Consider the following 25,865-nt stretch of genomic DNA (forward strand, 5'->3'; position numbering starts at 1 on the left):
CACTGTAGATGTGTGATCTATGTTCTCTGTACATTTATACTTTGTCAATGAGAAAGATAGATATACCCAACAGCAAAAATCATCATCACTGACTGTGATCCAACAGTGCTACATGGTGTGATGATATAAATTAATCATTAAGTTTCAGGTGAATTATTGCCTACCATAACCACACACATTTCAGAGTTCATTTGTTACTATATGTAGTAATTACTTTCCTTGTTACTACCAAAAAGTGCCTGACAAATTCTTAATGAGGGGTTTACTTTGGTTTACAGTTACAGGGAAGTCCACTAGGATGGAGAAGGCATTTGAGACAGCTGAATACACTGCAACCATACTCAAGAAGTAAAGACCGATGAATGCTGGTGCTAAGCCATCTTTCTCCTCTGTGTCTGCGTCTGTCTGTCTCACTGTCTGCCTCTCTCCCTCTGTGTGTGTGTGTGTGTGTGTGTGTGTGTGTGTGTGTGTGTGTGTGTGTGTGTTATGAGATCAGGTTTTGTAATAGTTTTGACTAGCCTGATAGTCATGAGGTAGCCAAGGCTGGCCTCAACATTATTGAAATCTCCCTACTCCAGCTCCTGAATGCTCACTTTACATCATGCCACCCCACTTGGCTACCCATCATACCTTTGATCATAAAGATACCCATGTGCTCTGATTCACCATTGCCCCAACACATCTTGCAGGCAGATCAGGTTGTGGGTCAGATTTTGTGACTGGGTTGGTGTCCAAGTCCTGCCACTGGAACCCTAGCCTGGTTACAGAAGATGGCTGGCTCAGGCTCCATAAGCTCCATTACTAAGAATCCTCACTAGGGCCAACCTCACAGATTCCACAAAGTATCTACTGCAATGTTTCCATACAGTCATCTAAAGGCCCAACTCTACCAGCCATCTTTCCCAGTACCCTCTGCTCCATCCCTACTACCCTTACCTGATACCTCTGTTCTATCCCCAACAGCCCCCATTCCACCTTCAAACCCACAGAAGCATCTTAATTGGAAGTTTGTGATGATGCCAAAGTGATTGTGATCCCAGATCTCAAACTTGGCATCGACCAGGTTGTCTTCCTGAGCCAATCACAGTGGACCTGGTAGAACCACAGCTGGTTCTCCAGGTGGCTGAGTTGGACAGGTGGTTCTAACTGGGGTTACTTCAGTGCATGGGAGTCTTGCTCTGCTGTCTCTACTATTGGGGCTGCTCCAGTCTATGCTTGAGCTTCCTTCCTTCTTCCTTTTCATTAAACTTGTTTCAACAGAAACTAATCCTGGTGTGTGTGTGTGTGTGTGTGTGTGTGTGTGTGTGTGTGTGTGTGTGTGTAATGATACAATTTGTCTGCCTGCAAAATGTGCTGGGACAATGGTGGCACGTAACTTGAGAGTAGCTCACCAATGTCTGATTTTACTTTGAGGCCCACCCCACAAGAGGGAGTCCATGCCTGCTGATGGCCATGTCAGAGGAGCAGCAAGTGGAAATTGAAGTTCCGGGTGTCGGGCCACCAGGAGGAAAATCCCGGAAAGGTGAATCTCAGTTACGCAAGGCCCCACAAACACAGACTCCAGAATGTCTTTTGCTTCTGCTTGCCTTTACATATTTGCTATTGCTATCATTCTCTGGTATCTGGCATGGTGTGAGTGCGTGTGGGAGATCCCCACTTCCTGTAATGTAGTGTACTTATCCCATGGATACATCTTGTTCTACTGGGCATTTTTACCTGTGGATTATTATGAAGATGATTTCTTCCTAAGGTGTTTTGTCTAAGGATAATAATAATGTTATTTTAAATAGAGTTTTGATTATTAGAAATATAAATAAGGAAGTGTCACACAGCTAGACCATGTGAGTTTCTATTGAGGAGTCATATAGACTGTGGCTTAGGTTAATGATTAAGAAAAAAAAATTGAGTCCCAGTAGCCCAGCTAGCTTAAAATCTTTTAATGCTAATGTTGGGAGATGTGTTCACAGGTTTCAGAGTGCATCATAGCTGAAACATAGCTTTGAAAATAACTTAAAGTTAGACTAAGATGTTTTAGTTAAGTAGCTTTGAGGGGAAAAACTCAAGAAGACAACCTAAAGTTTTAGAAAGGTACATCGTTAAATGAGGAACTCTTTAAGGTCAGGGAACAAGAACAAAGCAGCCCAATTATCATTAGCTGACCTGCCTTTTTTCCTAGGATTGGTTGATGACCAAAGGTGATGATTCATTCCTTATACCCATTTCTACCCTCAATCTCCTGATATAAAAAAAACTATTGATGAGTGGGTATGCACCCCAAAGATTTAAAATAGAACTGACTGTTTTTCATGCATAAAAGTTTAGGTTTGTGATTCCTTTAAAATTAATATTTTAAGTAAATGTTTTAATATTTGTTAGGACTCCTAGCTTGGGGCTCCTGTAAGTGGGAGCGGGTGTATCTCCGACTCTTTTGCCTGCTCCTGCAACTCTTTTCTTCCTACTGAGTTGCCTTGTCAAGCCTCTATGTGAAGGCTTTGACCTTGTCTTATTGTAACTTCTTTTGTCCTGTTTGACTGTTGTCTCTTGGGGGCCTGCTCTTTTATGGAAAATAAACAGAAGGGGGTGTGGATCTGAAGGAGAGAGGAGGTAGGGGAGAGCTAGGAGGAGAGGGAAGGAGAGGAACTGTGGATGGGATGTATTTCATGAGAGAATCTATTTCCAATGTTGAAAAAGATTAAGAACCTAATAATTTGGATCATTTGTATTGCTTTTGCAACTCCATCTTACTTCACATTCCGGTAAACCAGTCCATATATCCTGACCATTCCAGTCATTGTCAAATTCTTTCTTTTCAATAACTAACTGATAAAGACATTGTTAAGTTTGAAAATAGAATCATGATAGCAGTGGAAGCTACAGCTTCAAGTCGAGCAAATTGGTCATAACTGATCTCAAATTCAAAATCTTGCATTAAGTCCCTAATAGTTTTTATTCAGTCACTATTCAGTGGGCTAATCTGAAGTCTCAGGTACTGTTTGTCACAACATAGATGTAGTTGTAATAAGGAGATCATACCCCTGACGTTGTGCTTATATTAGGATAGCAGTGTAGAGTAAAAATAGTATGTCATGTCGTTATGTGTGAGTCAAGGAAATGGAGCACACTTAAAGAAGTAGGAGTATCTGCCATGTAAAGTCCCAAATTCACAGTGTGGGTCACGAAAGTTAGTCATTTAGTCATTTGCTTTTCACAACACTTGACAGTGTATTTCATGCCTCCTCTTTCTGAAGTTCTTTCTCTTTTGTACAGTAACTACTAACCTTCTAAAGCAATTTGACATAATCTCCTTCAGGAAACTTAGACAACACCAAATTCTTCTTTGCACATCAGAGCACCTTAAATTTGTCACAACATGGAAAATGCACTCTGTTGTCTTGTCAACATGCATTTCTTTCATCTTCAAATACATAGCAAGCTCACTGATAGAAAAAATACACTACTTCATTTAGATTCAGTAAGACTGAATACAAACACTGAATTACTATTTAAGAAAGAAATTGATAAGACATGAGACGCCATTTCAGCTATCACTTCTGCTATCAGATGAATGCGAACTGCAGAACTGCAGTTGGCAAGGCAACACTTCTCATTAACTGGAAAACAACATTTGGAAGTTAATTCACTAATATCATCCCAGCAGTTCTGAGTGATAACACTCCATAAATACTCTATAAAGTGGGTGAATGATTGGTGAAATAAGTCACCTCAGGTATGCAAATTAAACTTGACAATCAGGAATGAGAAGGAAATTAGAGTACTTTATAAAAGTAAATTCTGAAAATATACTAAATTATATACCAAAACAGAATTATCAGTTTTAAAGTTGAGCTTTCCACAAAACAGTTATAAAAACTTTTCAACATGAAGTAGCTAAAAACCATAGTTCTATAAATGGACAGACTAGCACACTTGAGGCATTCCATTTTAAACAGCAGAAGTTTTCATCTTATTACTTGCTTGATCATTTTTTAAGCAATGACAGACTACTAAGATGACATTAATTTATAGTAATTTTATTTTATTCAGTCTTCATTCTCTTTAAACCAAACCTATGGTTTAAAAAGAATATAAATTCAAATGCAGCAGAGCCTTGCTTGTAATCAGTCTTTGGTAGAAGAATAGATACTTTGCCTTTGAAACTCAAAAATAGAATCTTGATTATTAAAATAGAATTACTTTTTCAAAATAGAATCCCATCTTACATTTTCAAATGACTGAGGCCCACTTTTAAAAAGTACAACAAATGCTGTGGGTAGAGAGAACTAAGGAGCACCAATGAGCATCTTCCCCAGAAAAAGAAAAATATCTTCTGGCAGATGATTCAGTATGTGCATGAGTGCTATCAGAAAGAGAAGGCTTTTGCCAGGTAGGAGGTAGGATGCTAGGTCAACTACTTCGGCCTTTATACAAACATTGTCGCCTGTGCACACATTAACATCTTCTATGTCTTCTATTTCAGAGTTTTCCTTACAGTTCATGTTGGTAAAGCAGCTGCATTGAAAATGTTTGTAAAAATACTCCAGGTCTCCAACTGTGGGGTTGCCACGGATTTCATACTTTGCATTGTTCGTTAATTCAATACTTAAATGACTTGGGTTCAAGTGAAGATATACATCTGAACTTTCATTTTTCCTTGAACACGCACCTTTTCCCTCACAAAGTGTTTGGCTGCACATTTTGGCTGCTAGGGTAACGTTGATTATATATGGATTCAGGGTTGTCTTGAGGTAATTATGTAGGATTGGGCAACCTGGCTGTAAAATAATAAGGCAGTCAACATGACAAGGCACAACTTCAAGCATGAACTATAGTAACTCTTAAAGAAGAAAGAAGCACCAAACCAAACAAGTGGTAAGAAATAACTCTGTTTCACTTTAACAAGCAAGGTTATTCCAACTAATTTTGTAATCTGTAAGTTTATCAGGTCATTGAAGAATTGTTTAGATGGGACTTAACTATCCTAGTCTTCATCTTCCCCAATCCTTCATGAATTAATCAATAGAATGGGGTATTATAGCTGTTAGATGATGGGCTTTGAAGCTATCTTGCCCGATAGGAGTACCACTTTCATTAATTACCATGTCTGCCAATCTAAGATATTGCAAGCTTTCTAAATCTTAGTTTAATATGTCTCAAGCTTTCTAAATCTTAGTTTAATATCACATCATAAAAATTAAGTATCTTGGTTATGTTTCTGTTTCATCAATCTTAAAGTAGGAATGATTTTGGAGCCTTACCTCATGGGCTTATTGTGAAGATAATATGAATGATAAGATATATATGGGACCTACCATTTCTTCCATTAACACTCAAGAAATCACAGAAAAAAATGTAACAAGAATTCCATTTGTCAGATAAGTTTAAACATCACTAAATATAGTTCCAAAACTGATGGCTCAAATGATACATAGTCAAACATGTGTATAATGACAGTCCTTAGACTAACTGTAGACAAGAATGATAAGGAGCAGAAATGATCCATCTTAACAGTATTGTGTTCTAAAACTTGGATGTTGGCCTTTAAAACAAATTGAAGACAGTCTTGTTCTCTCATGATCAACAGTTCTACTGAATGGATTGACTGTGGTAACACATTGGAAAAACTGCAGGAAATCTTCGAAGCTCTGACTTGAATCTACACTTGATATTTTCCTTGTGTTGAAATTTCTTATTGTGTCAGGAATTGCCTGGCAAAAGTATCTGCCCTCCAGTCCCCAGAACCTGAGACTATGTAAGTTTACAATAAAGGAGACTATAGATATGATTGGAAAATTTTGGTTGACAAGGGAAGACAATCTTGAGTTGTTTAAGAGGGCTCAATATAATAAAACAAGATCTTGTAAGTATATAAACATTTCCAACTTTGTTCATAGATAACATAGGCAAAGTCTGTGAGACAAAAGTGTAAGAAAAATTGTATCTGTACAGTAGACTATGGTGGCACACTCCAGTAATCCCAAGAGAATCCAAAGGATTAAGAGTTCAAGGTTATACTCAGCTGCATAGAAATTAATAGCTAACCAGCATATGCTACATGGGAGTCTGAAAACATACATACAAGTAACATTATATGGCCTGAGTGGATTATATTTAGGGATATATATCTATATACATATAAGTATGTAATAACAATTAATGGAGAAGAGGTCATTAATTTGAAGAAGAGTAGGGAGGGGTATTTGGGAGCATTTGGAGGAAGGACAGGGAAGACAGACATACAATTATATTGTAATTATAATATAAATAAATAAGTAAATAAAATCAATGAGTCACTACTACTAACTCTATAGCAGAAGAAAAGATATATGACCTTGCTACAAACTGCAGAAATATGAAGTAGGAATTCAGTTGACTATGGCCAAAGCTATTACCTAAAAGAGTTGAGAACTCTTCCAGAGGATAAAGCCAAGTGTTAAGGAGTCTTGGTGATACTGGCTTTTGAATATTAGTCATTTCCTGCAATGAATTTCTCATGTGCTATTGTCACTTTCCCATTCCTAGAACAGTGTGTTTGATCATTCATTGGGCACAATTTCTCCTATACAATTAAAGTATTTGGATAACATCTCCCTACTGTGCTAACAGCAGTCACACAGCCAGACCCCTAACTTCAGACCTTTCTATAATTATCACCATTAGCAACATCCAGCCAGGTCCATCTCCAGATGTAAGTATTTTATCTGAGATACTTCCTAGACTTTCTAAGTACAGACCACAGATAGATAACATCCAGACTATCAGTTAGAGAAGGCCAGGTGGATGTGCTAATTAAGCTTAACTCTCATCTCTTCCAAGGGCCATCTCCAACTCTAGAACTCTTTTTAAAAATTAACTCAGAACTAGAACTAAAGGGCTTTTACATACCAGGTACATCAAGCTGTGATGCAGATTGCCTAGCTACCAAGCAGACTTGCCCCATCCAAGCAGAAAACAATGGAGCCAGAGAACTGCTGACTGTATGTATATTTAAACTGGACTGGGAAGAGAGGAAGGAAAGAAGAGAAAGAGAACTACAAGAATGAGATGGAAGATGGGGAAGAACAAGATGAGGAAGACCTGTATGAGGAAGAACAAGATGAGGAAGAACTAGATGGAAAAGAAGTAGATGGGAAAGAACTAGATGGGAGAATTAAGATAGAACTTAAGGATAAATGTAGAGAGAAATCAGGCAAGAAAGGAGCTAAGTATGAGAGCAGAAAAGAAGCTGTGTAGGGAAAGAACTGACTCAGAAGAATAAAGTGAATGAACTAAAGAGTTTTGTGTACGTAGATTTATTTATTATCATCAAAGATTAGATTATCAGCTGATTGTAGATTCTTCCACGGACCCTGGGAAAAGGCTATCAAGGGGTTGGACCCCAACAGTCTTTGATACCTGTTGCCACAAACAGATTTGGTACTTGGGGGACTGATAGGAAGCGGGGTTTGGAGCATACCCAGGGAGAAAGGTATCGCTTCACAGAGAGTTGCCCAGTTAAAGGCTCAACTCTTCGGAAGGTACAATTTTTGGAGACCTCCAGAGTATCAACTACAACCAGACCTCTCTCACCAAAGGGTGCTATGGACCCATGGGACACCGATACCTCAGTTTGGGGTGGTGAGATAGGACCTTAAAAAGCCCCAAACTTCTAGAAGGTAGAAGTGATGACAAACATGATATGTACTCAGTCATCAATGAATATTAGACACAAAGTGAAGGATAGCCAGGCTACAACCCACAATGCTAGAGAAGCTAGGTAAAGAGGAGGACCCTAAGAGGAACAGGTATGGATCACCCCAGGAAGGGGAAAAGGGAGGAGGAAGTAGAGGACAGGGCATGGGGGTGGGAATATAAGAGTTCAAGATGGCTGAGTTGGAGGAGGAACAAAGAGTGAGAGCAATGAGAGATATCTTGACAGAGGGAGCCATTATGAGGTTAGGGAGAAATATGGTGCTAGGGAAATCCCCAGGAACCCACAAGGATGTCCCCAACTAAGACTCATAGCAATGGTGTGGAAGGTGCTTGAACTAACCTTTCCCTGTACTTAGATTGGTGACTACCCTAATTGTCATCATAGAACCTACATCCAGTGACAGATAAAAGAAGATTCAAAGACCCACAGGCAAGCACTTGGCCAATATCCCGGAGTTCAGTTGAAGAGAGGGAGAAGGGATTATAGGAGCAAGGGGGGATCAGGATCATAATAGGAATAACCACATAAACAGCTGGTCCAAGCTAGTGGGAGCTCATGGACTCTGTACTGACAGCTGGGAAGTCTACATGGGAATGCACTAGGCCCTCTGAATGAGGGTGACACTTGTATGGCTTGATCTGTTTGTGGGTCCCCTGGCAAGGGGACCAGGACTCATCTGAAGTACATGAACTGGCTTTTTAGAGCCCATTCCCTATGGTGGGATGCCTTACTCAGCCTTGATGCAGTGGGGAGGGGCTTGGTCCTGCCCCAACTTGGTATGCCAGCCTGTATTGAATACCCAAGGGAGGCCTTACCTCCTGTGAAGAGTGGATGGGGGTGGAATGGGAAGACCAGGGTGGGGGGAGAGCAGGATAAGGAGAGGGAGGGAGAACAGTGGTTGGTATATAAAATGAAAAATAAATAATAAAAAAGAATGCACACATTAAGGAAGGAAGGAAGGAAGGAAGGAAGGAAGGAAGGAAAAAAGAAAAGAGGAAAGAAAGGACCCTCAATCAACAACCAGTCAGATGAAGACAGAGACAAGGGTTAGACAAAATTCAGACTAGAGAAATGAGGATGATTTGATAGTCATTTTATTTGTACACTACAGAAAGATTTGAACTGGCAATCTAAGAGATACTGTATAATTATACCTACAATGGCCAACTTCAATTACCAATCAATAAAAGTAAACACAGAGTTGGGAGCTGAGCACACTATTGTATAGTATGATCATGTGAAGTGTTCCCCCCATGCAGATACTACAGATATGCACAAGCTGAGGCATTAAGATGCACACGAAATGAAACAGCTTGCATATTTTGAGAATTAGTTATTTGGGATTTTAACAAAATTTATCTTATTGTCTTTCTAGTCTTTAGTTTTAATAATGACTGTGTTTTACAACTGGCTCACAAATTCCTGAATATTAAAAAAAATCAAGTTTCATAATGCAGAACTGATAGAGCTGGCTTCTTCACACCGCTGGGTGGATAAAGTGAAGTGATAGGAAATGGCTTACTTGACACTTTTTATGGAAAGTTATAGCAAGTGAAAAAAAAATAACTATCAGGACAGTGGGATAGGAGCTGACGTGGGAAATGGCTTGGTCTGTAAAATACTTTCTGTGCAAACACAATTGTCTGAATTTGATCCCCAAACCTTCTTCAAAAAGGCAGGCACAGGGTCATTTGTGTTTAAAGCCCCTCAATGGGGAGGTGGAGACAAGAGAATCCTTAGGGATGGCTGGCCAGACAGTATAGGTAAACTGCTGAATTCCAGATAAGGTAGAGAACAATTAAGGAAGATGAGATCTTGCCTCTGTTTCTATGCATGCGTGCGCACGCGCGCACACACACACACACACACACACACACACACACCACTATACTTGCATTTACCATTTTGTCAGTGAACCTGAGGAAATAGAACAAGTGATCCATAACAATACTAATCACAAGTGACACAAAATATTTTTGGTTGTGACCCTAGCCTTTAACGGCTGAGCCAAGGAATAGGAGACCATGGTAAATGAAGACCACATGAGAAAAGGAAGAAACAAAGTGCTAAAGAGGCCCGCAGAAATCCACAAAGATACTCCCACAAAAGACTGCTGGCAATGACCGAGAGACAGCCGAGACTGACCTACTCTGGTGATGGGGTGGCCAAACACCCTAATAGTTGTGCCAAAACCCCATCCAAGGACTGAGGAATCTGGATGCAGACATCCACAGCTAGGTCCCGGGTGGAGTGCTGCGAGTCTAATTAGCGAGAAAGAGGAGGGTTTATATGAGCGAGAATTGTTGAAACCAAGGTTGGATAAAGCACAGGGACAAATAGCCAAATGAATGGAAACACATGAACTATGAACCAAAGGCTGAGGCGCCCCCAACTGGATCAGGCCCTCTGAATAGGTGAGACAGTTGATTGGCCTGATCTGTTTGGGAAGCATCTAGGCAGTGGTACCAGGCCCTGGGCTCACTGCATGAGCTAGCTGTTTGAAACCTGGGACTTATACAGGGACGCTTGGCTCAATCTGGGAGGAGGGGACTGGACCTGCCTGGACTGAGTCTATCAGGTCGATCCCAGTCCTCGGGGGTGGCCTTGATCTGGAGGTGGTGGGAATGGGGGGGGGGGGCTGGGGGGAAGGGGAGGGGGGCAGGAAGGGGGAGAACAAGGGAATCTGTGGCTGTTATGTAGAACTGAATAGTATTATAAAATAAAATAAAATAAAAAAATAAAAACAAGTGACACGAAATAAAAGAGGGGTAATGATAACACTAAAAAGACTGTGACTTGGGGGAAGAAGTGGAAATCTAAAGAAAAGGGTCTATAGGGAACAATGTCAAGGCCGTACCTAAAATGGAAAATAGTGACATTGAAGTCTGTCCCTGAGTGAATCATATGGCAGATCTTTAGGGGGATTGGTAAAACAATGGGCAGCTAAAATTAAAATGACAATAAAAACAAATGTGACACTGAAGAGTGACCCTCCCAACCTACTCACTGTGAATGCCTGATTGATCCCTCCTCAGAGGAAAGGTGGAGCTCTCAATTCTTTTAATTTTAAGAAGGTAGTACATAGAAATCATAAATGGACTCATGACCAAATTAATATCCTTGAGAAAGGCATTTAGAATTTTGGAAGAACAACCACAAGAACTTGGAATATACCTTGGAAGATTATAATTTTAAGATAGTTTTCTATGACTCAAAGATTTTACAGCAATACATATACCTGTACCTGACTGCATTTTCTGTTAGTCACTTTCTATTGATCAAACTAAAAATAATAAAGTCACATAAAATGGGCAGAGAGGGTCAGAGGACTGTGAAATACATCTATTCTTAATAGTTTTAAATTAAGCATTTTGCTATCCCGTCTAAATGTTAATATCCATGGCATATGCAGCTACATGTTAACAATGTTTACATTCAGATATACATATACACACACACTTTTATTCAATAGTATTGGGGAAATGGGAATAAATACTTGATATGTGGAAATAAATAAATCATAGATACCTGTTGTCTGACACAGAACATCATGTCAGAAAGCTGAAACGGTAGTCCTAGTTTTGTTATTTACAAACCACGGAGTCTAGAGAACTTCAGTGAACTCACTGAATGTCTCATTCCTTACTGGGAGACAAGTACAACATTTTCTACTTCATAATAAAAGATGCAACACAACATGTTTCAGCCAATGCTGAGCATCTACTGCTTGCCAGGCATAGGACTAATTTCCTTAACACCAAGTCTTCAGAAACATTGAGGATAGAACGATTTTCTATTTCCTACCAATTCAACTTACCGCACGTTGTGCTAAACTCATAGCATCCCATACTATAATCCCAGCGGGACCCAGAGCAACAATTTCACCAATTGTATTCACAAGGTCCTCCTGGCAAAGGTAACAGAAAGAATTAGCAAGGAGGGAAACATAGAAACATTTACATGGGACAACATACCAACAAACTACGCATGCTGAACCAACAATAACACTTTAAACATTTCTATACTCTTTAAATCTTTTTACTGTGGCATTCCTTTACTATTTAAAAAGAGGGTATTGTTGTAATTATTTCTGCTGAAAATATCCATAAAATATAAATAAAATAGTTAAAATATTGTGTCTATTTTATGATTCTCCGTGGCTGCTAACAGGTCGGATGATTGCAATAAGCATTAAAAATGTAGTAATTGTAACTCTTTTGGAGAACATAGAATTAGCCCTGTGTGTATTCCTATGTGACATATGCAACTGAATTACATGTCCTTTAAAAACAGCACTAATTTCCAGTAAGCATTATTTGTGAACGCTAGGTCAGAGATGCTGTGCACCATTTGTTTACCTCCAGAAGGTATTCAGTAGTGTTATCAGTAAAAACAACACGGATATAGACAAAAATCGGGACAGGATCCCTTTCATTCCGAACTTTGGACACTCTGATAGATTCCACGACTCGGAAGCGGACATAGAGTGTTGCTTGTCGATTCGACTTCAAGTCTCTCTTCAAATAGACAGATGGATAAAGGCCAGTGCTTTCTCTCCACATCCAGTTAAGATCATCATTTCTTTGCTTTTCCACATCAGGGCATTTCCCATCATAATTTGGGTTTTGAAACTTATTGTTATAACAATCAGGAAACAGATAATAACCCCATAAGTTTTTTGGTCGAACCGATTTCCCCAGTTTTAAAGTCTCTTCCATGAACCTTTTTCCTGCCTCTTCAAATTCCACTTTGGCTCTCTTGGTGGCATCTGAGATACTAATTCCTGCATTATTTGTCTGAACCAAGTCAATAGACTTATTCCTGTAGATATCCTTGGGTCTCCAGTTTCTCAACCAGGTGGGCCTCCATTCTTCCCAGTCAATGACAGCTAAGCCTAAACTGTCTGTTGGGATGTAATGCTCAATGTCAGTCCTAGCTTTGGCCAGATGATCTTGCAAATTCCCCAGCTGAGGTATTCCTCCATGATGTTCTACCATTTTTGTATCTATGTGAGGGTAGAGGCCAAGTCGATCAACATAAAACAGTGTAACAGGCTGCCCTGTGGCAGTTTTTCGGGGACTTCCGATTAAAGGGAAGAGGCTCAAATCTATTGAGTGATTAAATGCTCCAATACAAGCTTCAGTTGGGACATTCCAGATCCAAAGGAAAGTCTCATTTGGCAAAATTGGCGCCGCCCTATAATCCACCACAGTCAAGGAGCATGGAATCAGAAGGAAGATTATTAACACTGACTGGAATGTTCCCCCAGACTCAACAAAGCTCCCCCAATAGAGGTGCTTAAACCTCAACCCTCCCATTGGAGAGAGCAGTTACTGTGTAAACACTTATTTCTTGTTGCACACTTAGGTTTGTCCAGTATTTGATGCAAATGATGAGGAAGAGAGTTACATGTGGTCACCCTGAGAGACGACAGTAGGGTGGCTGCTTTCTATTGAAGATTGTTCTTCTTGTGTCACGTTTCAGGAATGTTTTGCAGCAAGTTCAATCATCCAGAACTGAAAAAAGGACAAATATGGAATTCACTGTAGCCATAATGAGAGTTTTACCAAGTCCAATTTTATGTATGGAGTTTAAATCAATTTTAAAAGATGGAAGACTTTATTTAAATTATTTAAAGCAATAAGATGTTTTTCTCTGTTTGATAACAAATTCTGTAACAGTCAGCACTTAATCTTCAAAAATCATTCCTGATCCCAAAAAGAACTGAATGTAACTATTTTTCTTATTTTATTCCCAGGTATATAAGATGCTATATCTATGAATACTTTAGAAAAATACCAGTTGCAGGTATATAAATTTGTATGTATTGGTTGTGAAAAACCACTCTGTCATGATCTGCCAAATTTTGAAAACATGTCGCAGAATTTGATTTCTTTTTCATTTTTGTGATTCTTGCATGTGTGTGTGTGAATGTGAGAGTGGTATTTATAACTGAACCTAAGACCTTGCACATGCTAGGCAAACACTGAAATGAGTTATATCTTCAGTAATTTGTTTGTTGACTTATTGATTGGATCATGTACTAAGTTTCCCTGGATATCCTAGAACTCATAATCCTTCTGCCTCAGCCTCCCAAATACGTGTGATTATTTGTGTACAACCATCCCTGCTTGCAACTTGGTCTTTCTTCCCACTTTATTTGTATTTTTCCTGTAGAGAACAGTATGAAAGAAAGGAAAAGTCACTTTTTTCCACAGGTAGTAATTCAATGTAAGTTTGAGAATTCTGCTAAATCAAATTTTACAGTGATGTCCTCTAACTATTAAAATTAACAAACTATTATATATTGATTGCCTCTAGTCTTATTAAATAAAAATAAGATAGGAATTCTGGTCTTTAAAGGCTGTTTCAAAAACAAGACTGTGTTGTCATTCTGACCGCTGACAAACTGAAGTGTAACAGCAATAAAATGGTCTAAGGTCAGAACCAGAGATTAAAAAATGAAGAAAGTTCTGCATTAATTAAATTGTCCCTTAATCTTGTCAACAAGAGATTGCTAACAAATTTGCTGTTGTTTTACCCTCAATGAATATCATTTGTCTCATGTTGATAGACAATAGGACAGTGGAGTAACTTCTTCCACAGGAGTGTTGTTCAATCAGCCCCTGAACCTGAGAACACTTCTGGATGAATCTAACTAGAAGGCCAGTAAGAGCGCAGCTTAAATATTATGAAGGCACAATGAAGACTCATTACATACATAGTGATCTAAGAAAGTGATGGTTAGTCCTACACCTAGCACTGTTTTCAAATTTGAAAGTCACAACTATCAGTCATCTACCCAGCACAAATTCAGTTTCGTAGCTGTAATGGACATGTATAAAAGAAATAATAACTGAAGTCGATTGAAGTAGAGTAAGGATAAGCTAGGGTGGAATGGGGTAGAGTGGGAGGTACCGGAAGGGCAGGGCAAATAATAAGGGTGTAATCACATGGGCACTCTTTATGTTATCCTGTGTCAGGAAAAAAAAATATATATCTGTTACTCTCTCTTCTCATGTATCCAGCACAGAAGATTCCTGTGAGCTTAAAAAGTGTGGAGGTTTCTCTTTATCTATAAATAATGAATTTTACAAAAGACACCAATTAAGTATCCTCAAATCCAGTCTGACACTATCTTCATAGAGATATAGCTCATGGGCTGACAGCTCCTTATGGAATTCCTCTTCCCCACATCAGGAGGCCATCAAAAAGTGATGATTTTTATCAACTGGCTATACACTAAGTTTCCCATGGTCCTCTCTTTGGATTTCATTAATTTCCGTAAACACAGAACTCTAGGAAACAGGTTTAGCAGATTGTCATCATAGATGCTGCAAAGGACGAGTGGAAAGATGCATCGGGTCAAATGTGAAAGAAGCAGGACAAGGTTGCACCCTTCCCCAGGTGAAACTCCATCCAGGAATCCTCACATGAGCTGTAACCTGAGAACACCCAAATTCTGTGCTTTCAGGTTTCCACAGTGACTTTATTGCATAGGCATGACAGAAGGAAGCATTGATAACTGTATAAAATAAGACAAGACAAGATAGGAAAGAGCTAATACCTGTAAACTGGTGTCAAGCCCTGCCACACCCCTTGGTCTCTTTTAGGAACCCCTCCCACCATACTCGGTATGGAACAACACCTTTGGAAAAAGGAGTCCTACGTCTCGCTATGAGAGAGAGTGTATGACCCATTCAAAAGCAAAATTTAGAAAAATTAGTTCTTGTACCAGAGGGGAAAAAAAAAAGAACCAGGAACTAAGGCTGGAAACCACAACTTATGTACAACAATGTCGTAGTTACATCTTGATTTGTTTATGTACCAAGTATAGTGATATAAATCACCTTGATAGACGTATATCAGATTGTATGAACTAGTTTGATATGAGAAATCTTTTGAACCTGAAACATTTAAATTTGAATCTTTCGAGAGGCCACTCTTGGGCTGGAGAGATGGCTGAGAACTGAAGAGCTCTGTGGCTGCTCTTCCAGACGTCCTGAGTTCAACCCTAGCAAACACATGGTGGCTCACAACCATCTGTAATGAGATCTGGTGCCCTCCTCTGACCTGCAGGGATACATGGAGGCAGAACACTGTATACATAATTAATTAATAAATAAATCTTTTTTTTAAAAAAAAGACCAATCTCTAATTAATTGTTATTTATTGTCTTCAGTTTAATCTCTTCAACAACCAGAAAATAATGCTTACCTATCTGAGTTTTCCTTAACTAATGTCTATAATATCCATAATGCACTAAACAACTGAATTTTCTACATAGGACCAACAGGCATACAGTCTGACTCAGTCTCAAAGTCAGCTTGCCTAGACATATAACTTTGCCTCATTTTAGAGATTTTTTCCCCTTTCATCTTTAACTACAAAATGTGGATTACAAAGAACTATATGCATAGGTCCCTTATGATATTATAAGGATGTATATAAAGCTCTTAGGATAATGACTGTGAAGAAATTAGTAATACACCACCATAAAACACAGTGATATGGCATTTTAAGCTAATAAGGATTAATCAAATATTTAGGAGAGAAGAGCTTTCTGATCCATCCCAGAGCAAAATACCATCGTATAGAGGATTGCCTTCTTGTACTAAGAACACATCTCATAACTGGACAATGAGTGGCTGTGAAAATAAGTCAGTGCTGACAAACTTACTGCACACCCCATACTGTCAACTGGCTTCTACATATGTCTCCAGGTCATGTCCTCACTCATTACTTCCTCCAGAAGTTCTCACTTAGTCCACATAATTATTCTTTGCTTTAAAAGCCTATTAGGATCTTGGTCATAGCTATTTCTTTAGAGCAATAATTCTGAATCCCTTTGGCAAACTTCTATCTCCAAAAGAAATATTTAGATTATGGTTCATAACACTAGCAAGCTTACAGTTATGAAACAGCAACAAAAACAATTTTATGATTGGGGGCCACCACAACATAAGGAACTGTATTAAAGGGTGACAGCCTTAGGAAGGTTGAAAACCACTGCTCTACGGTTTTGTGGTGGTTTGAAAGAAAAAGGCCCCCAAAGCAAGTGGCACTATTAGGAGGTGTGACCTTGTTGGAAGAAGTCCTGTCACTGTGGGGCCTGACTTTGAGGTTTCTTTTCTCAAGCATCCCTCAGTGTGACAGTAAGTCAAATTCCTGTTTCCTCTGAGTCAAAATGTAGGGCTTTCAGTTCCAGCACCACATCTGCCTGCCAGCCATCGTCCTCCCCATCCTGATGATAATGGACTGGAATTCTGAAACTGTAACAGAACCTCTCTCAAATGTTTTCTTTCTAAGCGTTGCCGTGGTCATGGTGTCTCTTGACAGCAATAGTAAACCATAGTACATGTTTCTTTACTTGTCCTATGATGCTTCCTGTGTATGTGAAAAAAATATTGAATAATGTTCTTTGCTCCTATTTACCTGTCAGTTCAAATCATCATGATCCCCAAATCAGAACTTCAGGAACAAAATAAGGTTTCTTTCTTCTGCTTTGGTTCTAGCAGAATGGGTTGCCATTGCCTGAGATAAAAGGCTTACTCCACAGATGACAGCGGACATTTTGGAGACATTAGAGCCAGCAAAAGGCACGATGCTTTTACTACATCAGCCTCCCAGAGCTCTGCCTGTAGAGTATGGACAATTAGAGCAAAGCTGTCCCTGGAGCATGCACACTTAGTGGAGAGGAAACTGCTTTTCTTGCTCTGACTCATCTGTCCTTTTAAAGTCTGTCATGCTGATAATAGTATGGAAACCTGTGGATTTTTCAGCTCTTCTGATATTCCAATCACAAATGGACATATAATTGCTGTGGTGTTTCAAACCATGTTGGGCTAGGGTATGAGAGGCAACTGATTCTGCCTCACATTCACATTTTGACCAAATTCTTTCAACATCCACTAATTGTAACATAACTACATTTCTGGAGGTTACCACCACACCTGAGGGAATCCTCCAAGCCTCACCTTGCCCTGAAGATACTCCACTTGATTTTATAAACCTGCCTTCTGCCCTTGGCAAATCCCACTCTTTGTTCATTGTCTGCGTGTTTGGTGAACGGACTAAATACAAATTCAAATAACCATGCTGGCATTATGACAGTGAGGTGATTTTAGCAACTGAGAGCATTCCTCAGCTTTGGTATTCTTTATGGATTGAATTTGTCTAAAGAACTCATTTTTTCAATGTGGATAAACCACTTGCTTCAAAAGCGTTTGTGGTATTCACATGATTTTTCTGTCCTATAACAGTATCAATGATTGGAACAAGTAGGACATAACATCTAAATATAAAAATAAGTTTAAATAAAAACAACTAATTGAACTCAAATGTTCAAAAGTATTACATTGGTCTTTATAAAACTATACTTCAATTATGAGATGTAAATAAAAACTTTCCAAGTCAGCTCTAGGAAACCTTATAATTAACAGTGTCTCTAAATCTTGAGTTCCTAAGTTAAATGGACTGTAAAATGGATAATTTGATGCTACCAGTTGCAACTTATAACAACTAAGTAATATACTAGGAGCATATCATAAGTTTGAGAAGTATAACCTCCATTGAGTGACAATTCTTTTCATTGCTTTAACCCACACAAGTGAATACTGAGTTTGAGAAAGAAAAAGAAAGAAAGAAAAGGAAAGAAAGAAAAAGAAAGAAAGAAGGAAGGAAAGAAAGAAAGAAAGAGAAAAAGAAAGAAAGAAAGAAAGAAGAAAGAAAGAAAGAAAGAAAGAAAGAAAGAAAGAAAGAAAGAAAGAAAGAAAGAAAGAGAAAAGCATGTACTGTTACCTTGCTGGAAAGAACCTCAGAAGCACCTATTCACAATCTGCTTCTCCATCATAATTTTAAAAACTTAATTCACGTAAACCATGGCCAACCAAAACTACACCAGAACTCCTAAGGGCTAGCAATGGAAAGACTGTAAGTGACCTCATAGTTGGAATTTCACAGTTAATTCCAAAGTCCTAGAAGTAGATGACATCACAAAGTAGACAGATTCTCCCAAGATCACAGATCATGATACTTATTTCCGCCCATTTCCTCCTACTTCCATATTCTCCATTCTTTAGAGGAGGAACTTCTTTTTAAACAAAAGTTTCCTATTTTTATCCTTTCCTTGGGAGCCTGACTGGTAACTATTTTTTCTCAGTTTTTCAGCTTTCAGACATGTGCACAAAATGGCACAACCCAAGCCCATATTATATTAACTAACCATTCTGATAGTGATTTCAACATGTAGGTAGTATGAACAATTATGTAATTAGCTTTTATCCCTGTCAATGTGAGCATTTGGTAGAACTACTGTTGAGAGGGCTGACTAAAACTGGGTAGCATTTTTTACCAGAGAGTAACTTCCCCCTACCGTTCCTCCTGGTGAAATCTTCATGCCTAGGAAAACGTCTAGTAAACCTCTAGTCTGTTCCTTGATCAGAAGATGACATGGTCATTTTTCTCTTTTATTGAATATAAACTTGACTTTTCTTAGGTCATAAAGCAAGACTATATTGCAATTAAAACTTTGTGGTTGGCTTCACAGGCTGTACCTCAAATTCTTGATAAAGTTCTTCTAACATACATTTATTATATTTTTTGCCAAATATATGATACATCGGGTGACTCATATAACATGAAATAACTTAGCTATTCCCCTGACAAGGCCATCCAATTCTAAAATATTTACATTAGAAAATCAAGACTCTGGAATTGGCCAGAGAAATAGCGCACCTTACCTGTTTTTCTTCATTTAATCTGTCATCTGTCAATTCAGTTCCTAGATACGGAACCTAAAAAGAATATAGAAGAATATTTATTTTTCCTCTCTTATACCTAATACATAGAAAGTGCTCAATAAATTTAAATTTTTTCTATTGTAATAGTGTCTCCTGTTCCCAACCTCTTCTATGTATAAGACAGTACCATGAATGAAATTAAAACATCCTTTTCTATATGACAAAGAATATCATCCTTCTGGCAAAGTGGCAGGATACAGAGTGCGAAAAGATCTTTACCAATTACACAGCCATCATCAGAGAAGCTTCTTCTTGCAGAAGATGGGAAGGTCCACAACTGGACTGTAGAAAGTTAGAGGCTTTGGAACACCCAGTCGTAAATGGGATGTCTCCGTCAAAAATTTCTCCCCTCCAGGGTCGGGGAACTATGAGGAAGAGGAAATGGAGCCAGAGGGGATGGATGACCTCAAGAAAACAATGTCCTCCAGATACAAGACTGATGCACGTATGAATTCACAGACACTTGCAGCATGCACAGGGCCCACACATGTTAAAGACAGACAGGGTCCAGGTACTGAGAAGGGGAAATGGAGATGGGCTTCTGCCCCTAGCTGAGAAGCTATCTCCAATTGGTACTCGAAAAGGAAAACGTAGTTTTCTTCAGTGGAATCTCACTAGGTATATTAAACATACTTCAGAGTAGACCCCATGCCCAACAGTAGATGGCCAACATAAAACAAACTCAGTAGTATTTATGTGGACTTTATTGTCTCAAATTTTTTTGTTTGGGCTTTTTTTTCCATTTTATTGGTCTTTTGCTTGTATATTTTGGATTCTGTTTTAGCAGGTTTGTTAGTTTTGTTTTGTTTTGTTTTGTTTTTTCCTTTGTGTGTGGATGTGTGGTTCTTGTTTTTTGTTGTTGTTAGTTGGGAGACTTTTTTTGATTAGGGGGTTGTTTTTTTGGGGGGGTGGTTCTTTCTGTTTTTTAAGGAGAAAGAAAGGGAGTTCGGTGTGTAAGAAAGATCTGAGAGGAACTGGGAAGAGAGAAAAGTATTATCAGAATATATTACATAAAAATTTTTTCTATAAAAATAAATAAGTAAATAAATGAAAATAAATAACAATGAAACAAGTAAGTAAAACTAAAGCTTCCTCAGGAATGTTTTTAAAAGATAACCTTCTTCGTACTAGAATTTGCTGCTGGGCAGTGGTGGCACACGCCTTTAATCCCAGCACTAAGGAGGCAGAGGCAGATGGATCTCTGTGAGTTCAAGGCCAGCCTGGTCTAGAGAGCGAGATCCAGTAAAGGCACCAAAGCTACACAGAGAAACCCTGTCTTGAAAAACCAAAAAAAAAAAAAGAAAGAAAGAAAGAAAGAAGGGAGGGAGGGAGGGAGGGAGGGAGAGAGAGAGAGAGAGAGAGAGAGAGAGAGAGAGAGAGAGAGAGAGAGAGAGAGAAAAGAAAGAAAAAGAAAGAAAAATTTGCTTTGATGGCAATGAACAACTCCAGGAAAGTCACATCACAGGAGAACCAGGCTGATGAAGCTGAGCCCTAGCCATGGTCCTCAGAACCAAACTTTGTGATCTTGAGAGGCAACCTGCATGAGGAAGTCTTCATGAATCAGGACTCTCTCAACACATCGGGCTGGCTTAGCCTTTGCATGGATTACATTCATTTCACTGCTCAACAACTTTGAGAGGGAACATGCTAAGAAAGTACCCCTTCAAGGTTGGGCTTCAAGTTGCCTTGCCTCGACCCAATTGAAATGGCCTTCTGCTCTGTAAAATGTGAGTTATTGGAAAATTTGTCTATTCTTTTTAAATGGATTAGTAGAATAAGTAGATTCAAATAAATGACATTTAAGACAAATAGTAGCAAAGTATTTTTGATGTAGAATCCAGGTATTTTTATAATGTTGGGCATTTTTTATATTAGCCTAGCCAAACAAGTAGCTTGGTAATTAATAATACTGATGGTCCACATTACAGTATCTAGAGTCACCTAGGAGAGAAATCTCTGGACGTGTTTGTAATGGAGTTTCTGGAGTGGGATAACTGAGATGGAAAGACCCCCCCCCCCATGTGAGTGGTACTGTTGTGTGGGGCAGAGCCGGAGACAGGATGGAGAACTGCCTGAGAAGCAGCTTCAGTCACTGTCTCCTTCCGTAAATCCAGTGTCTCAGGAGCCTCGTTCCTCCTGCCATGCCTTCCCTGCCTTGACGGACTCTACCGTCAAACTGCAAGCCAAAATGTATCCTTCCTTAAGCTGGACATGTCAGGGGTTTGGTCATAGAAATATTAAAGTAATTAATACATAAAATTGGGCATTGTTGCTCTGATTCATGGAACTTGTTTGTGACAGGAATGTGGAAAATTTTGAAACTTTGGGATAAAAAAAAAGCCCTAGTATGTTGTAAACAGAGATTAATAGCCTGTTCCAGTCAGAGCCTGGAAGAATAGCATGCTGAGAAAAAAATGCAGGTTATGGGATTTCAGATGATAAACAGGACTCATTCGTGGACTTGACTAGATGCCATTCTTAGTAGATCTGGTAAAGACTCTGAGAGCATTCTACACATGTCCTGAGAACTTGAGTGAAGCTGAACTCAAATATAATGGATTATTTTTGTTTGCCTTTGAAATCTCAAAACAGAGTAATGTTCAGCATGTGCCATAGCTACTTTTTATGTGTTTAATCCATTCTACAGAGAGAAGAGAAAAAAGCGGGCCAGGAGATATGAAAAAAAAAAATCTCAGTTGGATAGAAGAAGCCAAGAATTTAAAGTTGCAAACAAAATGAGTATTGAGAAAAGAGCTATAATTTTTTAGGAAATTAATACCATGAAAAGAATCATCTTGCTCTGTTGAAAAAAAAAAAAAACCAGAAAAGATGACCTGAAAACCTCACACTCATTAAAGGATCTATCTTGAAATAATGCAAAGCATTTAAAGAGAAACCACCTAACTTGAAAATGACTCCTAAGGGATTCACTGCTCAAAAGTAACCACCTAGGGAAACATGTTCCCAGGATCACTACCAGAGGCTGCTACAATTGCTCTTATCAAGCTGTCAGTAGAACTTGGTTTTACTAGCATGAAAGAGGCAGGAGTAAAGGGCTTGTACCAAAGGTTCTCAAAGACCTCTAAGACTAGGCAATGTATATCAGGAATAGAATTACAACAACATTGACCTGAAATGCCATGTAGCTATGTACAGGAAGGCAGTGTCAGAAAGGCCATGCTAGGTTATCAGAGATTCTAAGACCATGGGATGTCCACAAAGGAAACATTCTGGCATTGGATTAAGCCATGTAGTGAAAGGCTATATGTAAAGCAAGGGGCAGAACCAGAGAAATGGACTGCTCAAGCCTTGTGAATCCAGATGATTCCACCATAAGCTCCAAGACAGAATTGTAAGATTTGGTGTTTTCTTACTATGTTTTGGTGTTTTGGTCCAATATTCCCTTGCCATGACCATATTCCTCGATTTTGGAATGGAAATACTTATTCTGAGTTGTATGTTATAAATATTTAACTTGTTTCTGGAAATAATTGGGCTCATGTTAAGAGATTGCTTGGACCTCAAACAAGCAAACAAACAATAACAAAGTCTTTAAAATGCCCAAACTTAATTGTAAACGCAGTTGCAGAGCAGCCAGTATTCTGGAAGTTGCATCTAATTGACATTTTATACTTAAAAAATACTTAAGAATAGCAGAAAAAACATTGTGGTTTTTCAGTTATGAATGGCTTATTATATGCTTTCAAATTTTAGCATAAAGATACATTAAAATCCAAATTTATAGCCTTACTATTTCAACAAATTATGATCTTTGTTATAATGTTAAATAGTAGATAAATATGGTTGTTCTTTTATTAAAATTTCTTTGAAACATTGTTAACAAGAAAGCCATTTTACTAAATCTAAAAAGTGACAATCAACATCAGATTTTTAAATCATTTAAGAATTTCCAATAAAATAGGGGTAAAATTAATCATTTTAATTTTCCATATGAGGAATTAAGAACTAAAAATTTATTTGCCTGCCAACCCCAAACTAGAAAATTCAGACATCAATAAAAATGCAAAACCAAATAATCCAATTTAAAAAAAAATGGGATACAGGTCTAAACAGAATTCTTAACAGAGAATCTCAAATGGCAAAGAAATATCTAAAGTAATGTTCAACATCCTTAGCCATCATGGTAATGCAAATCAAAACAACACTGAGATTCCATCTTACACCCATCAGAATGGCTAAGATCATAAACAGAAGTGACATCTCATGCTGGAGAGGATGTGGAGCAAGGGGAACACTCCTCCATTGCTGGTAGGAGTACAAAATTGTACTGGGAAACAATATGGCAGTTTCTTCAGAAAATTGGGAATCAATATACCCCAGGACCCAGTTATACCACTCCTGGGCATATACCCAAAGGACACTCCACTATACCACAAGAACACTTGCTCAACTATGCTCATAGCAGCTTTATTCTTAATAGCTTGAAACTGGAAACAACCTAGATGTCCTCAAATGAAGATTAAATAAAGAAAATGTGATACATTTACACAATGGAGAACAACTCAGCTGTTAAAAACAATGACATCTTGAAACTTGTAGGCAAATGGATGGAACTAGAAAAGATCATCCTGAGTGAGGTAATCCAGACCCAGAAAGACAAACATGGTATGTACTTACTAAAAAGTGGATATTTTCTATGGCTATCACTCTGTATAAATAAAATGCTGATTGGTCAGTAGCCAGGCAGGAAGTATAGGCAGGAAAAGCAAAGAAGAGAATTCTGGGAAGTGGAAGGCTGAGGCAGAGAGACACTGCCAGCCACCGTGATGAGAAGCAACATGTTAAGATACCAGTAAGCCATGAGGCAACTTATAGATTAATAGAAATGGGTTAATTTAAGATATAAGAACAGTTAGCAAGAAGCCTGCTGTGGCCATACAGTTTATAAGTAATATATGTCTCTGTGTGTTTACTTGGTTGGGTGTGAGCAGCTGTGGGAAAAGTGGTTGAGAGAGATTTGTCCTGACAGAGATTTGGCCCGGCAGGAAAACTCTAGCTACAGATATTAGCCATAAAATAAAGGATAACCATGCTGCAATCCACAGACCCAAAAAAGCTAAGTAACAAGGAGGACTCAAGGGAGGACACATGAATCTCACTTTGAAGGGGAAATAAAATAGACATGGCCATTGGATGAGCAAGGGATCTGGATAGGGAGAGAGTACTGGAAGAGACAACTGGAATTAGGGAGAGGAGCATCTCTGAGGCAAGCTAGAAACCCAGGGCAATGGAAACTCCCAGCAATCTATGAGGGTGACTCTAGCTAAGATTCCTAGCAAAGGGGGATACAGAGCCTGAACCTGCCATCTCTATAACCCAGGAAAGACTTCCAGTTGAGGGATTGGGACACTAGCCACATAATCTTCAACTTAATTTGTCTTGCTTACAAGATGTGCTGGGGCAAAGGTAGTGCAGAAATTGTGGGAGTGACCAAACAATGACTGGCCCAGCTTGAGACTCTACCATGAGAGGGAGCTCACCCCTGAGGGCCAGGACCCAGAGACTGAATAGCTCAGAGACCTGAGATAGAACCAAACAAGACCAGAAACACCCCCCCCCAAAAGGCAATGAAATGATTCCTAATGATATTCTGCTATACTCATACATTGGTGCCTTGTCCAACTGTCATCAGAGAGGTTTCATTCAGCAACTGATGGAAATAGATGCAGAAACCCACAGTCAAACATTAGGCAGAGCTTAGGCAATGCTGCAGAAGAGAGTGAGGAAGAATTATAGGAGCCAGTGGGGTCAAGGACACCACAAGAAAACCTACAGAAACAACTAACCTGGGCTCATTGAGTCTCAGAGACTGAACCAACAAGCAGGGAGTCTGTGTGGAACTGACCTAGGCCCTCTGCACATAGCAGTTGTGGAACTTATTCTTCCTATGGTCTCCTAACAGTGGGAGCAGGTGTTGTCTCTGACTCTGTTGCCTGCTTTTGGGACCCCTTCCTCCCACCAGGTTGTCTTGTCCAGCCTTAAAAGAAGAGTAGAAGAGATGCCTAGTCTCATTGCAACTTGATATACCATGGCTGGTGATATCCGTGGGAAGACTGCCCTTTTCTGAAGAGAAACAGAGGAGGAGGAGTGGAAGGGAAGGAGAGGGGGGAAGCTGGGAGGAGAGGAGGGAGGGGCAACAATGGTCCTGATGTGAAAACAAGAAAATAATAAACAAAAAAAATGCAACACCAACAAAGGATATTCTATACTGACTAGTTTGTCTTATACAGTTTGTGGATGATAGAAATCTTTCTGTTTAGATGATTAACCATCGTACTTTGCTCCTGGAGTTAGCATTACTTGGGGGTAAGGGAAACTAATGATGGTAGTCTAGATGAGAAATAAGAATTGTG

General features: G+C 39.0%; 2 protein-coding genes across 2 annotated transcripts in view; both read right to left on the reverse strand.

Moving 5' to 3' along the window:
- LOC114695583 (hyaluronidase PH-20-like) overlaps positions 1-18,574 on the reverse strand; it is a 44,349-nt gene extending 25,775 nt beyond the window's left edge. Inside the window, exon 1 of the mRNA XM_028872958.2 lies at positions 18,491-18,574. The gene's annotated coding sequence lies outside the window, so the exon portion shown is untranslated. The remainder of the gene's footprint in view (positions 1-18,490) is intronic.
- LOC114695617 (hyaluronidase PH-20-like) lies at positions 4,016-18,579 on the reverse strand. Its single transcript, XM_028873015.2, has 4 exons — positions 18,491-18,579; positions 12,049-13,206; positions 11,508-11,597; positions 4,016-4,772 (listed from the first exon to the last, which is right to left on the reverse strand). Exons 2-4 carry the CDS (start codon positions 13,006-13,008, stop codon positions 4,281-4,283), a joined length of 1,542 nt encoding a protein of 513 aa, XP_028728848.1. The 5' UTR covers positions 13,009-13,206; positions 18,491-18,579; the 3' UTR covers positions 4,016-4,280.
- Between the last annotated feature and the right edge of the window lie 7,286 nt (positions 18,580-25,865).

This window comes from Peromyscus leucopus, chromosome 3, assembly GCF_004664715.2.
Source record: "Peromyscus leucopus breed LL Stock chromosome 3, UCI_PerLeu_2.1, whole genome shotgun sequence".
Taxonomy (NCBI): domain Eukaryota; kingdom Metazoa; phylum Chordata; class Mammalia; order Rodentia; family Cricetidae; genus Peromyscus; species Peromyscus leucopus.

Bases quoted from the DNA above. Each gene is read 5' to 3' on its own strand.
- LOC114695617 (XM_028873015.2), bottom strand. From the start codon at position 13,008: ATGGGAGGGTTGAGGTTTAAGCACCTCTATTGGGGGAGCTTTGTTGAG. The intron at 11,598-12,048 runs GTAAACAAATGG...TACCTTTGCCAG, and splicing joins CTACTGAATACCTTCTGGAG to GAGGACCTTGTGAATACAAT. The intron at 4,773-11,507 runs GTAAGTTGAATT...ATTATTTTACAG, and splicing joins TGAGTTTAGCACAACGTGCG to CCAGGTTGCCCAATCCTACA.